Here is a 16,572-nt window from a genome sequence, read left to right as displayed (position 1 = left end):
GCCTAAGCATATAATACACTGAATATTTATTCAATAACATCTTAAAACAATTAAGTGATTTCAACCTTTTTATAAGAATGGTAAACTCACTATGTGTAAATTTTACATTTCCTATTAATTATATATAAAAAAATACTCCGGACAATGCAGTATTTTTGTGGACCAGATTACAACACAAAGTGATGATGCGTTTGAAAGCAAATAATTCTGTAATATGGTCTATAGATAACTTAAATAAATGCTTCCTAAGTACTATGTTAAGTCCTTCAACATGCTTACACATTTGTCAAGTGTCTGCCTCTGATTATCTTGTCCCCCTCCCCCCTTTCCCTCTTCTTGAGAAAGTCAAACTTTATACTACAGCTGTATCTGTACCAGCCATTTGAGTAATGCTGTAAAACTACGTAGAATTTACAAAAATCTAAATGGGCTATTCACAAAATTTTCTTTTGTTGTTTTACTTCCTTATTTTTATTCTGTTTAATATGTAACTGAGGTTATTAATGACTTTAGTCAGAATAACTCGATTAGTTTTACGTGCATCGTAGTACGGCTAGTGTCAAGATCACAATACTGGTGACATGAAGGAAATCAATTTTACCACTATGCCAATGATCATTACATTAATCCTTTGCATTATTATAAATATAAAATATATTTGTGGGAGAATATACACGCATTATATGTACAAATATGAGAATATATAAACATTCACTATGATTATTAAATTTGGGCATAAATGGTATTTGATTTAATAAATGTTTATTATGCGAATTTATGAAACAATTTCTTACTTGGCTAATCTTTCAGTGACCAACTTTTTATAAATGGTTTTAGTCATATAAAATCTTTAATTCAATAACAGTGATAATTTCTTAACCATCGTACATCTTAAAAAATTAAATTTTTTTCGTAAAACCTTTAATTAAATGATGAGTCTTTAAAACTGAAACTTTTACTGGTAACTCCTCTTCTCCCAAATTTATTCTTCGCAAGATTCAGACATTACTGTCTCTTTCTCGCAGTTGTATGAACCACGCCATTAAATTATTTTGCAGCAGACGAATTTCTCAAGACAACTGTTCCATTAGGTAAAAGCCCTATCTGCCATCCCTTGTTATCCCTTGCTTATTATAGTCAGAAACCCTTTCTTTTATGCTTAGGTGACACTCCTAACGGTAGCAGAAACACAGACGAAACTTCTATATAGTGGTATAGTATCCCATAAATAGAAAATTATAGGCATCTTAAATATATTCATTACGCATTTAGATACTTATTAACCATTCCATATCCGACTTCATTATCAGATACCATCAGACATTTTCAATGATCTTTCCTTCCATAAATCTGAAGAATTCTTGATCACTTTCACTTTCTACTGACTTCCCTCACTGATTCCCACATCTGGTTCGATTACCTCCTGATAGGATGCCACATGCCGATGGGCTTTCTCAGAGCTGACATCATCTGATTCCAGTGCGACAGCGCCTTGCCCTGGGCCTGAGTGCCCACTATGACATGCCCCACAGCCTTGGCCTGGCCGCCGTCTCCTCCATGCTCCGCAACCGTCACGCGTAACTGGATATTCTGCAAGAAGGGATATCAGTGTGATTCTCTCAAGTGGCACAGACTGGGATATTTCAACGAACCAAAAATGGCTCATCATAATTAAATCTTAACAAATGGTAGTTCTAAATAAGGTTCCACAAGTACTTCAAATAAATATATAAAGAGGTAAAATATTATTCAATTCTAGTCACAAGTTCATTTCATAGGCCGTTTGTATTAGCAAGAGCCCGCGTGGCCAAATGGCTAGCTTAATCTTAACAGTTTTGTTTCATATTATGACATAATGAATGCAGTAAGACTAGCTTATCTTGACTTTTTTAGTGACGCAAAAGTCTATTGCACGTATTAGACAATGCGTTAAAAACAAGTACTTTCTATATTTTCCCTAAAGTAGACACAATTGAAAAAAATGTCATTCATTGTATCTGTGTATACGTCCACGTCTGTAAATCAGTCGCAGAAAGAATATTTTGGAATGTATTTTATGAGGCAGAGCTAAAAAATATCTTTCCTTCCGTACAAATGTCATTACACGTGCGAAGAATTTTCATGGTGCATAACTTGCAAATATGACCAACTTACTTGACCGAAATAATTCAGTACATATAAGAAAGGCCATTTCTATTTCTCCACTCATATACGCATCAGTAATCATCAGACACTTTCTATACTCACGTGTAAAGCAGGCGCAGGAACACTGAATATCATAGCTTCATTGAAGACAGGAGACCTGGTGTCTTTCTTAACACTCGTTTTCTTTTTCATTACTTTTTTCCCGTTTTGTAAGACGTATACCTGGAGGAAGAACACCTGAATTATTTGGAGTTCTCACTTGTGTGTCCAACAAAGTGTTTTTTTTAACTTTCTTTATTCAATCATAGGTCCAGTAAACTTTGGTTACATTCAGGGCGTGTTAATTCAAGACAGAAACAGCCGAGGCAAATATTTTGGATGTTGAGAACGACCAATAAACACCTAAATGTTCCAAAAAGAACCCGGATAGATTAATGAGGCATTGAAGCAGAAACTGTTACGATATTAGAAAATGAGTACATACATTCATAAGTGGAACATCGTCAAGAAATTCATTTTATATATATATATATATATATATATATATATATATATATATATATATATATATATATATATATATATATATATATATATATATATATATACACATACATATATAAAGCTTATACACACACACACATATATATATATATATATATACAGTATAACTATGAATGTATATACATGTATGTGTGTATGTATACATATAAACAGTAATATATATATATGTATATATATAATATATAATATATATATAATATATATATATATATATATATATATATATAATATACATATAATGGATATACATATACACACGCACGCACGCACACATATATATACATATTTATATTTATATTCATATGTAGATATACATACACTTTTACATTACTGGGACAAATTACGAAAGTGTTCATCATGGTCGCTGCTCAAACGTAAAGTTTAACTCAGGAAGATAAATTACACAAGCTCCCTGATTAACAATCATGTCAGAGTTAGTGTAATGGTCATTCCAGGTACGAGTTAATGACATTCACATGTACCCTTAAGTTTAAATAGGAAATTTTTAAAAATGTAGCAGTCGTTTAATTAGAATTTCAGAATGGTCTGCCAGAAGTCGATGAGTAATTAATCATTTTTATTTTCTCTTTCTTTCCTTACAGTGGCCGAGCTAGATTTGGGCTTTGCGCCGTTTAAAGAAAAGTTGTTAAAAAGAGGATTACTGTCAGTCTGACTCACAAACGGCAAAAGAACATGGCTGAAATTTTGCTTTTGGAATGATCATCAATAAGGAAATGTTTATCAAAACCTTTGCTATTATCGCGGGACAATTTTTTCTCACTTGAACAACTTTGAGTTGAATGGCGTCACAGGGAATCTGTGTATATATACTCTTGTTCTAAAGTAGTCTAACGAGGCAACCAAGATATAGTTTAAGATTCATGGGATTAGCCAAAAGGATCTGTTTTTTTAAAATTAATTGCATATTGTATCAAAGTAAGCTAAAAAAGTTTAACAGACTGGTTAAAAAAGAAAACCACTAATAAACCGTCGAATAAAAAACGTCCGAAAGCAAAGCAGCAGGGGGTCCAAAGGAAAAAGCTGAGAAATTTGACAGTGTGCTAGTTGTGGCATACAAAGATTTATGGCCAAGTACTGTATGACTAATAACCGACATATGAAACTTTTTTAGACATGAAAACGTTACGTGAGGAACCACAATTTCACACAAAAATTGTTTGATTACATTAAATTTTAGCATAAAGTTTGTGACTTCTGAGCTTGACAAATAAACAATGCATTTGGCTACTCTCACAAGAAGTGCCTAACAAAGCAATGTCTGCTGGCATTGTCTCGCATAAGACCTGAATTTATGAGGAAAACATTAGTTTTGTTTAATCTTAACCAATAAAAATGCTACTGTATAACATTTAAAAGAATTTGTGTTGGGTAACTTTAAAGCCATACGTTGCAACAAGAAGGCAATTCTTCTACGTATCAAGATAAATAACACTGAAGACTAAATAAAAATACGTACATTCTTTCAAATGAATATATTCACCTTAGATTCATTCGTGGACCTGTCATATGAAATGGCTCTCCTTTAAACTCTAACAATTGCATATTCAGCAAAGACAGCATAGGGGGCCTACGCTCCAACACAACTCACATTGCCGAGTCATAAGTGAAAAGCATTTGACCAAAATGCATTCTAGTCAAATTGAGCTATAACGCTGAGGGTTTTTTGAGTATCACTTGCCAACTGATGGTTTTGTAACATTCAGTTTAATGGGAATTGCAAAGCACTCTCCACCTACTAGAAAACTGTGGTACATAGTCATTCAAATGGAAATTATTACATTCATAACGATGAAAAAAAGCAATGTGAAAGCGGTAAATATTATTTGCATCCTCTCATACTAAAATGTAAACAGATACAAAGTAATAGCATGAAGAACGAAAGCAAAATTCTTTACTATCTTAATTTTTAAATTCAAATGATAGAAGCATTGATTGCAGTTTCATGTACACCTTTTAACGGTTTTAAATGCATTTCCTTTTCCATAATAATATAACGATTTGTTTGACCATAGCCGTAACGGATTTCATTTTATGGCCTACCATAAACAATTAATGAAAGCCAAGACCTAAATCCAAAACAAACCGAGGCAAATCATTTCGGAAATATATCTAGATGGTAAAAATCAAAGAACAAATCCGTCTCTTCTCACGAATTTTTGTGTGCTGGGCCGAGGGGGCGAACCTATTCAACTCTGTGGGATGATCAACGCTTGTTATCTAACCAAGAACATCGCTTCCTTGAAAAAAGGCTAGAAGTTATAACGAGTACCGCCTAGTATGAAGGAAGCAATAGAACTTCTTTTCAAAATAAGGATGGTGACACTAATGGCGGGAAACAAAAGCAGTTAGAGAATATTAGAGATATTGTTCAGTGAACAAAGCAAGCAGGGATTATTACTGCCACACAGTTAATGGAGAAATCGTGGCTTGACAAGTGACGTGTAATGTCGAGTCCTTATGTTGAAATACCACACTGTAATTTTTATATAGCTATAGTGTGCAGTATGTTTATAATTCATGGATATAATTTAAAGAGGTATTGAAACACGAAGGTGTACTCGTATGAAGTTGCAGTGTACTTTGATATTAAAAAATAAATAATGTTACCATACAACGTCACTGACCTTGACGAAGGGATCGGCCGACTCCTTGTCGTCATTCCATTGAAGACTTCTGGCCTTAACAACAACGACCGTCAGACGTTCTGCCGTAGGAAGATACGACAACGAGAACATAATCTCGCCGTAACCAACGCCTTTCTGCAATAAGAAAAGGAAATCAAGGTGGAACGCTCCATCAGCTAGAAAGTTGGCCATCTTAACCAGACGGCAGACAAAAATAAGACACAATACTTTTTTCTATTGGCCTGTCCAACTTGTTCAGTGATTCCCAATAGGTCGCTAGAAAAAACTTGGTATCTTGTGCTACTTATCGAAGAGGGAGAGAGAGAGAGAGAGAGAGAGAGAGAGAGAGAGAGAGAGAGAGAGAGAGAGAGAGAGAGAAATGGAAATTTTGAACGATTTAAGTCGAGGCATAATCGAAGATTATAACCTACTTTTTACAATTTAAACTTTTAGGTGTTTTTGTATTGAACGAAATCACATATTAGAGAAAAGAATGCATATGTACAGTTATGTGAAGAAACGTATGAATATCCATCTATCTGTCTATACACACACACACACACACACACATATACAGTATAAATATATATATATTTATTATCTATATACACATATATGTGGGTATGTGTGTTACTTTTCTCTCCTGGTGGGGTTGTTAAAGTTGGCAGCTTGCAACTCGGAAGACGAGAATTTGAATCCTGTCTGAGAGGCGAATTTCAACTCTCATCTAATTTAGTTACATCATATATATATATATACTGTATATTATATATATATATATATATATATATATATATATATATATATATATATATATATATATATATATATAATGTGTGTGTGTTTGTATGGATGCATGTATGAATATATATACAGTATATATATAATGTGTACTTATACATAATGATGGTATGAACATGTATATATATAGATATACTGTATATACACACATGCCACACACTTATGTGTACATATATACGTACACCCACAAACATGTATATATATATATATATATAATATATATATATATATATATATATATATATATATATATATATATATATATATATATATATATATATATATATATATACACACACGGGATGCACGTGCACACACTAGCATATACATATACACATATTGCATTTTCGTTGTACCACAACGAAATTGAAACACTACTAATAAATCTTAACTGCTTTCGTCTCTGCAGTTTTCTAAAACACTTCAAGCGGACTCTTCATGATGTCTTAGAAAACTAAGGTCAAAACCGATCAGGATTTTTACCCAATGTTTCATTTCTCCCTGTGGTGCACCTGAGTTTATGCATCAAGCGTCCCTGTGATTTTTTTTTTTATATGTATGAATATGTAGGTACGTGTTTTTTATCGGGGACATGTGCATGTTTATAAGCACACAATTTTTATATATTATGCACCCGCTCTGCTCGTACATTTTAAGACCATTCTTCAAAAGTCTAGCAATGTCTCACATTTTCCCGGCGAGGTCAGCACGGCTGAATAGATCCATTAGTCCCCAAGAACTCTTTAAGAGGAGCTTAGCGACGCAAGAGACGGCTTTATTAAAAAATTCAAAAGTGAAAATGAACGTAAAAAGGGGAAAAAGATGATGAATGTAAGTTAAGATGAAAATCCCGTACGCACTGCACAGCGTGCTGCATTTACGGGTCTGACAGGGCTCCGTATTAGTTAAGGTGAGGAGGTGAAGGGGGAGACATTCCTGGAAGCGCCAGATGAGTGACAAGGACCAGAGAATTGAAGCACGAAGAAGCGGTGGAGCAGCAAGTCGTTTTCCTGAGGGGAAAATGGATTTAAGTGAATAAAGTGCAATGATAAAAGAAGAGAGATGTAGGAAAAAATGTCATGGAAATCGTGAATTGAAGATGGAAGAAAAACTGGATAAGATCCAGCGAGATAAACATAGAAAAAGGGCTTGATGGATTGGAAAAAGCAAGAATAAAGAAAAATGAGACAAATACAGTATTGAGACACATATGAAAGGCTGGCAGAAGTTTCTCGTTAGTTTTATAAATTTGTACACACACAATCTAGATTTTTCTTACACATGGCGGGCATCATATAATATACCTATTTTATGAGAGGGGAAAACAAATCCTTCTGTTATGTCACAATTAAATTTTACTGTATTTCTCCAGCTTGGAAAAATTAATTTCTTTGATAAAGAGTTATTTTGTGCTACGCACATGTGAAAAATTCTTCAGCGAAACTAGTAAAATCAGCTACTTACCAGCTAGACAAATGGCAAAGTTATTTGATATTTCAGTAAAAATTTTAAACATATACTTCTTAAAAATATTGAAGTTATTTCTAAACTACAGGAGACAGCATGTATTTATTATTAAAATAATATTTTCAATCTTACATTGCAAAATTAATCAGTAACCAAAAGCGTTTTGTAATAATATTCATAAACTTCCGCATTTCGTTCTGATATACCACAATATAAAAAACTTAACAGGAGTGATATCCAGTAATAATAAATTGCTGTAAGAATATCTCAACACAACGTCTTACCTAAAACAAAAATTGGAGAATTGTGCAGCATTTGATAATAGTATCTATTTCTAACCAAATGTTAACGGCATCTGTTTGATGGGCAAGTAATATGATAATTTTCTTCTTACTTTACCACTCTTAAGTAACCACTGAAAATCTACTGGATAACCACAGACGACTAATATCCTCAGCGAGTCTACTACCAGAAATCTGTTAGGTAACCACAAAAAGCCAGTATCATCAGTCAGTCTACTACTGGAAATCTGTTAAGTAACCACAAAAAGCCAGTATCATCAGTCAATCTACTACTAGAAATCTGTTAGGTAACCACAAAAAGCCAATATCATCAGTCAGTCTACTACTGGAAATCTGTTAGGTAACCACAAAAAGCCAATATCATCAGTCAACCTACTACTGGAAATCTGTTAGGTAACCACAAAAAGCCAATATCATCAGTCAGTCTACTACTGGAAATCTGTTAGGTAACCACAAAAAGCCAATATCATCAGTCAACCTACTACTGGAAATCTGTTAGGTAACCACAAAATGCCAATATCATCAGTCAATCTACTACTGGAAATCTGTTGGGTAACCACAAAAAGCCAATATCATCAGTCAATCTACTACTGGAAATCTGTTAGGTAACCACAAAAAGCCAATATCATCAGTCAATCTACTACTTGAAATCTGTTAGGTAACCACAAAAAGCCAATATCATCAGTCAGTCTACTACTAGAAATCTGTTAGGTAACCACAAAAAGCCAGTATCATCAGTCAATCTACTACTAGAAATCTGTTAGGTAACCACAAAAAGCCAATATCATCAGTCAATCTATTACTGGAAATCTGTTAGGTAACCACAAAACGCCAGTATCATCAGTCAATCTACCACTAGAAATCTGTTAGGTAACCACAAAAAGCCAATATCATCAGTCAATCTACTACTAGAGATCTGTTAGGTAACCACAAAAAGCCAGTATCATCAGTCAATCTACTACTGGAAATCTGTTAGGTAACCACAAAAAGCCAATATCATCAGGCAACCTACTACTGGAAATCTGTTAGGTAACTACAAAAAGCCAATATCATCAGTCAGTCTACTACTGGAAATCTGTTAGGTAACCACAAAAAGCCAATATCATCAGTCAATCTACTACTAGAAATCTGCTAGGTAACCACAAAAAGCCAGTACCATCAGTCAATCTACTACTGGAAATCTGTTAGGTAACCACAAAAAGCCAATATCATCAGTCAATCTACTACTAGAAATTTGTTAGGTAACCACAAAAAGCCAGTATCATCAGTCAATCTACTACTGGAAATCTGTTAGGTAAACACAAAAATCCAATATCATCAGTCAACCTACTACTGGAAATCTGTTAGGTAACCACAAAAAGCCAATATCATCAGTCAGTCTACTACTGGAAATCTGTTAGGTAACCACAAAAAGCCAATATCATCAGTCAATCTACTACTAGAAATCTGTTAGGTAACCACAAAAAGCCAATACCATCAGTCAATCTACTACTGGAAATCTGTTAGGTAACCACAAAAAGCCAATATCATCAGTCAATCTACTACTGGAAATCTGTTAGGTAACCACAAAAAGCCAATATCATCAGTCAATCTACTACTGGAAATCTGCTAGGCAACCACATAAAGCCCATATCATCAGTCAATCTACTACTGGAAATCTGTTAGGTAACCACAAAAAGCCAATATCATCAGTCAATCTACTACTGGAAATCTGTTAGGTAACCACAAAATGCCAATATCATCAGTCAATCTACTACTGGAAATCTGTTAGGTAACCACAAAAAGCCAATATCATCAGTCAATCTACTACTGGAAATCTGTTAGGTAACCACAAAAAGCCAATATCATCAGTTAATCTACTACTAGAAATCTGTTAGGTAACCACAAAAAGCCAATACCATCAGTCAATCTACTACTGGAAATCTGTTAGGTAACCACAAAAAGCCAATATCATCAGTCAATCTACTACTGGAAATCTGTTAGGTAACCACAAAAGCCAATATCATCAGTCAATCTACTACTGAAATCTGCTAGGCAACCACATAAAGCCCATATCATCAGTCAATCTACTACTGGAAATCTGTTAGGTAACCACAAAAAGCCAATATCATCAGTCAATCTACTACTGGAAATCTGTTAGGTAACCACAAAATGCCAATATCATCAGTCAATCTACTACTGGAAATCTGTTAGTAACCACAAAAAGCCAATATCATCAGTCAATCTACTACTGGAAATCTGTTAGGTAACCACAAAAGCCAATATCAGTCAATCTACTACTAGAAATCTGTTAGGTAACCACAAAAAGCCAATACCATCAGTCAATCTACTACTGGAAATCTGTTAGGTAACCACAAAAAGCCAATATCATCAGTCAATCTACTACTGGAAATCTGTTAGGTAACCACAAAAAGCCAATATCATCAGTCAATCTACTACTAGAAATCTGTTAGGTAACACACAAAAGCCAATACCATCAGTCAATCTACTACTGGAAATCTGTTAGGTAACCACAAAAAAGCCAATATCATCAGTCAATCTACTACTGAAATCTGTTAGGTAACCACAAAAAGCCAATATCATCAGTCAATCTACTGGAAATCTGTTAGGTAAACAACAAAAGCCAATATCATCAGTCAACCTACTACTGAAATCTGCTAGGTAACCACAAAATGCCAATATCATCAGTCAATCTACTACTGGAAATCTGTTAGGTAACCACAAAAAGCCAATATCATCAGTCAATCTACTACTGGAAATCTGTTAGGTAACCACAAAAAGCCAATATCATCAGTCAATCTACTACTGGAAATCTGCTAGGTAATCACATAAAGCAAATATCATCAGTCAATCTACTACTGGAAATCTGCTAGGTAATCACATAAAGCAAATATCATCAGTCAATCTACTACTGGAAATCTGTTAGGTAATCACATAAAGCAAATATCATCAGTCAATCTACTACTGGAAATCTGCTAGGTAACCACAAAAAGCAAATATCATCAGTCAATCTACTACTGGAAATCTGTTAGGTAACCACAAAATGCCAATATCATCAGTCAATCCACTACTGGAAATCTGCTAGGTAATCACATAAAGGAAATATCATCAGTCAATCTACTGCTGGAAATCTGCTAGGTAACCACAAAAAGCCAATATCATCAGTCAATCTACTACTGGAAATCTGTTAGGTAACCACAAAAAGCCAATATCATCAGTCAATCTACTACTGGAAATCTGCTAGGTAATCACATAAAGCAAATATCATCAGTCAATCTACTGCTGGAAATCTGTTAGGTAACCACAAAAAGCCAATATCATCAGTCAATCTACTACTGGAAATCTGTTAGGTAACCACAAAAAGCCAATATCATCAGTCAATCTACTACTGGAAATCTGCTAGGCAACCACATAAAGCCCATATCATCAGTCAACCTACTACTGGAAATCTGTTAGGTAACCACAAAAAGCCAATATCATCAGTCAATCTACTACTGGAAATCTGTTAGGTAATCACATAAAGCAAATATCATCAGTCAATCTACTGCTGGAAATCTGCTGGGTAACCACAAAAAGCCAATATCATCAGTCAATCTACTACTGGAAATCTATTAAATAACCACAAACAGAAAATCTACCATTGTACCTCGAGATAACCATATTCACTAATACAAATGACCTCCTAACTAAGCTTCCATCTCATTCAGGTTACTCAATTTACCTGACCCATATCGGTGAGAGGGAGGGTCGTACTGACGGGCCCAGCCAGGTCAACCTCAGTCAGCTTCAAGTGAGCCTCGCCGATAAGTGTGTTCGTGAATTTATCAGAAGCGTACATGTAGAAGGCCAAGGATCGGTGAGGCAGCTCCTCTTCCTCCAGAGCGAATAGGAATCTTTCTCGGTACGTTGGGTGGTTTGTCCTTCGAAATACCTGTAAAAATCCATGCATAATTAGAATGTTACGTTCAAGTACATATGCTTTACATGTTAATACCTTCTAGATACTTATTTTTTTCCCAGCACATAACCACAATCTATCAAAGGACGTGGTTTTAGAGAAAAGGAAGAGAGAAGCCACTGCATCTTTTCCTCAGTATTTCTGCAATAGCAATACTGGCCAATATTGGCCATTTGGTGATGTGCACCCCACACAAAGAAAATGCTAGTTATGTCTTTGCTATGGGATGAAAAGGCTCCTCCCTAACATATGGAAAATTTCCACATAGAAGGCTCGCCGCCTTTGACTGAGTGCTTCTCTTTAGGGAAGAATACCCACCTACAGCCATTTTTTTGGGTCCATGTATTATGCACCCCGACACATTAGACAAACACACACACACGCGCGCGCACACACACATACATATATATATATATATATATATATATATATATATATATATATATATATATATATATATATATATATATATATATATATGTATATATATATATATAATATATTTATATATGTAAACAGTATTTTGCCATTTACTTTAAACTCTACATGTACAAACGACATTTGTGCGGCTTATTTATCATACCAATTTGTAATGATTATTCTTCAAAATAACAATGATACTTTGGATACGTATGTCAACAGACCAGCATTTACGAGATATATAGCAACACATAAAAAAAATGCTATTGCACAATAATCTTTTCTAGTATTGGCCAATATATCATTTTCCATTGCAAAGTAGTAATAATACGGTGACATAACAACGATAATGAATCCTTCAGCACATACTAGGTTCAGACCATTAACAATACGACGAGCAACTCTCAACACTAGATTTACCCAACTCTCTCTGAAGAAAGGAAACAGTTTTGAAAATCTAGAGAGTTTTCTGTGATTTTCAACCATCACATCTCAAACATATTTACTTTTAAATTTTAGAATTCTTCACCCTACAACTGTAAGAGTAAGAAGACTGATCACGTCCAGTGTTACAGAAGCAAAAGAGATGAAATCACAAATTCTTGTGATAAAATTACTCCAGTTGTCCTCAAGGTTTAGGCACTTTTTTAAGTACAATGTCACAGTAAGAACGTTGAAAGTCTAGTGAACAAAATACAATTCCTAATCTGGCCGATATGACTATGCGAAATTTGCATGTCAATATAAAATCCTGATTGTCAATACAGCAACAGTTTGAAAAGTTTGAAAAGCGTGTAAGTGACAAGCATTGTAATATTCAAAATGTCAATTTGCAGTGCCGAATTTGCAAAGTAAAGTGGAAAATGCTATGTTGAAACAGTAGCGTGTCATTTAGCGAAGAACATTATTCCGTTGTATTGTAATTATAAGTTCACGGTGTTCCTCTAGGTTAGATATTATCAAATATAAGGTTTTTTTATGAAATTAAGTATAGGTATATGCATATATATATGTATATATATATATATATATATATATATATATATATAAATATATATATATATATCAATATATATATATATATATATATATATATATATTATATTATATATATATATATATATATATATATATATATATATATATATATATATAATGAATATAAATATCTGTAATACAGAATTTCAAAGGAAACAAAGAAATCTGAATAAATTCCAAATGTACTTGTTACATATTATGACCTTTTCAAGAATAATATATATATATATATATATATATATATATATATATATATATATACACTAGAGAGAGAGAGAGAGAGAGAGAGAGAGAGAGAGAGAGAGAGAGAGAGAGAGAGAGAGAGAGAGAGATACCGAAGTGAAGGTGGATGGCTGTAGTTAGAGAAGACCTGAGAGACAAATAATTGTGAGAGGACGATGTGTTTGACCGAGCCAGATGAAGGAAAGATGCAGAGAAAGAAATAAATATATATATATATATATATATATATATATATATATATATATATATATATATATATATTTATATATATATGTGTGTGTGTGTGTTTTGTGTTTCAAGAGCGTGTGCAAAGATCCTTTAGCTGTCCTCCAATTTATTCTGTACCCTGAAGATGAGTTTATTAAGACTAAACAAAAGTTAGGGTCTGACATGTTTTATTACTTTCTGCCAGTTCTTGTGAACACAGCGCATCTATATATATATATATATATATATATATATATATATATATATATATATATATATATATATATATATATATATATATATATATATATATATTATGTATATATATATATATTATATATAATATACATAAAAGTACTTACTGTATGCATTTATGAATAATATTCAGATATTTTATGAATATTCTTGTACATTCTTATCCGATATAGGTATTCGCATATTTCTTAATGTAGCAACACTTTTGACAGTTTCAAAAGAACGTATACTATCCTTGAAGAATCGTCGAATGATAATCTCAAAACTCAAGAGGCAATGATGATGTGGATACGATTAAATCTTGAACTTAATTTCAAATACGTACATTTAACGAACATGTCTCCAAGAGTCCTAAAAGATTTAAAAAATATTTTTTCTTTTGTCCATCAAATGCTTTTTACTAATTCATCACTTAAAATTATGTCTATTCACACTGGGTATTTTAGTAAATATTTAATTTCTTCTTTCAAGGAATATCCAGGAAGAAGTCAAACACAGTGCTTGATTTTTTCCTTGCCTATCAGAATGCTTAAAATTCATTACTGTTTAAGCGTGTTTACACACAGCACTTGTGCGACATGTCTTCGTTGAATTCTCTCGTGAGTAACTCCAGAAATGAACTTAGACTCCACTAGAATGATAGAGAGAGAAAGAGAAAGTGGCGGCATTATAGCTAGACAAAATGACAAGCAGTGGAGCCGACGATTCGTCCCCCAACCCCAACCCCCCCCCTTTTTTTTAGAAAAGAAAAAAGATATTCGCAAGAAAGGTTATCATATGTCTAGGTTATAAAACTGAATAAAACTGTATAATTGAACTCATAATGAAAACACGATTTACGTGTAAGACAAAGAATAAATATTTCTAAAGTAATCAGAGAGAAAATTCACTATTTGTAAAAGAATTCGATCTTAAGAAATAAAAACAAGTAAAAAATGTGCCGAAGATCTTTCGGCGCAATCGAGTTTCTGTACAGTGTATAATCAAGGCCACCGAAAATAGATCTATCTTTCGGTGGTCTCGGTATAATACTGTGTGAGCCGCGGCCCATGAAACTTTAACCACGGCCCAGTGGTGGCCTGTCCTATATCGTTGCCAGACGCGCGATTATGGCTAACTTTAACTTTAAATAAAATAAAAACTACTAAGGCTACAGGGCTGCAATTTGGTATGTTTGATGATTGGAGGGTGGATGATCAACATACCAATTTGCAGCCCTCTAGCTCAGTACTTTTTAAGATCTGAGGGAGGGCAGAAAAAGTGCGGACAGAAATAGTGCGGACGGACAGACAAAGCCGGCACAACAGTTTGCTTTTACAAAAAACTAAAAAGGCCTTTCAAATATACTGGCATCTGAAAATCACGAGAGGCAAAGACCCCTCCTTATTCTCTCTCCTTTTCTTCAGACTCTCTTATCCTCCTTTGTATCTGGAAACAGGTAATGAACACTCCAGTGACTTCTTTTGTGAAGTATACTTCATGCGATTCAAACTTTGCTGAGCTAAGGGAAGTTAGAATTAGCAGTGGGTAATTATCAGCAAATTTACTGAAGACCAAGAAAAACAGCAATACATCAAGATAATATGAAAACGCCGTAACAGACAAAATAAGTTTGGGATAAAAATTGTTAAGTGAAAGAACGCACATAATTTACAGAGAAAGATTACGTATGTTATTAGTGTTATCACGAAAAGATTCATCCTACTGGTATCATTAATATTTCCAGGCTCTGTTAACTTCCAAAATTCCATTCTAATTTTAGAGAAATGCTGAAACTATGTACCTGTCAGAAAGATGGCAGTTGCCAATAAAAACTATTAGACTACCACGAAAAAAATATATATATATATATTTTAGAACCAAGACAAGCGAGTTCTTTGCTGGTCTCCCACAAAAAATGTGTAGTGTGGTGTAGAGATTTGGTAACTGCACCTCTCAGACCTGAGGTATTATTTACCGAGTTGCTCGTTGTTCCACAAACGATTGACTGACGCAGGTAATGGGGTTTCTTCAGAATTACTTTGAGTTAGACAGCAAAAATTAAAATAAAAAATGGACGATACTCTAACTAAATTCAGTAAGTTATTCTTCTTACTGTAAGAGTTCTGTTATCAGAATTCTAGAAACCTTTCGGTAGGTTTTATAACAATAACGAAAAGTAAGACAACTAAAGCACAACGTAAAAATAGAGTATACAGTAATGGAAATAACCAAACAGCTTATGTAATGCCTAAAAGGCTGATAACAAAAATATTCAGGACAGAGCAAATCCTAATTAAGAATATTTAACCTAAAACAAGTGATGGTGAACGAATAACTAGAAAGAAGTCAACAACATATCATTTGAAGCCTAATTTATGAGGCAAAAATGTCCACAGGGGAGAAAAAGCCAAGGAGGCCTTGTTTGGTAGAGGAAGAAAATAGTGTACGTATCTGCGAAGACAAAGAAAAACTCAGGATGTCTTATTGCCTAACAAGAAGCAAAAGAATGGTATCTTTGTAACGACAGCTACGTATGTACACTCTG

General features: G+C 33.8%; 1 protein-coding gene across 1 annotated transcript in view; it reads right to left on the bottom strand.

Annotated features, from left to right (window-relative positions):
• Window positions 1–1,416: 1,416 nt before the first annotated feature.
• The window catches only part of LOC136835823 (synaptotagmin-12-like), a 66,101-nt gene continuing 50,945 nt past the window's right edge, over window positions 1,417–16,572 (bottom strand). The window contains exons 3-6 of the mRNA XM_067099676.1: window positions 11,646–11,855; window positions 5,355–5,489; window positions 2,248–2,367; window positions 1,417–1,590 (exon numbers count right to left, since the gene is read on the bottom strand). Coding sequence (XP_066955777.1) covers window positions 1,417–1,590; window positions 2,248–2,367; window positions 5,355–5,489; window positions 11,646–11,855 — 639 coding nt within the window. The remainder of the gene's footprint in view (window positions 1,591–2,247; window positions 2,368–5,354; window positions 5,490–11,645; window positions 11,856–16,572) is intronic.

This window comes from Macrobrachium rosenbergii, chromosome 55 (genome assembly GCF_040412425.1).
Source record: "Macrobrachium rosenbergii isolate ZJJX-2024 chromosome 55, ASM4041242v1, whole genome shotgun sequence".
NCBI lineage: Eukaryota > Metazoa > Arthropoda > Malacostraca > Decapoda > Palaemonidae > Macrobrachium > Macrobrachium rosenbergii.
This window is presented reverse-complemented; position numbering and strand designations above follow the sequence as displayed.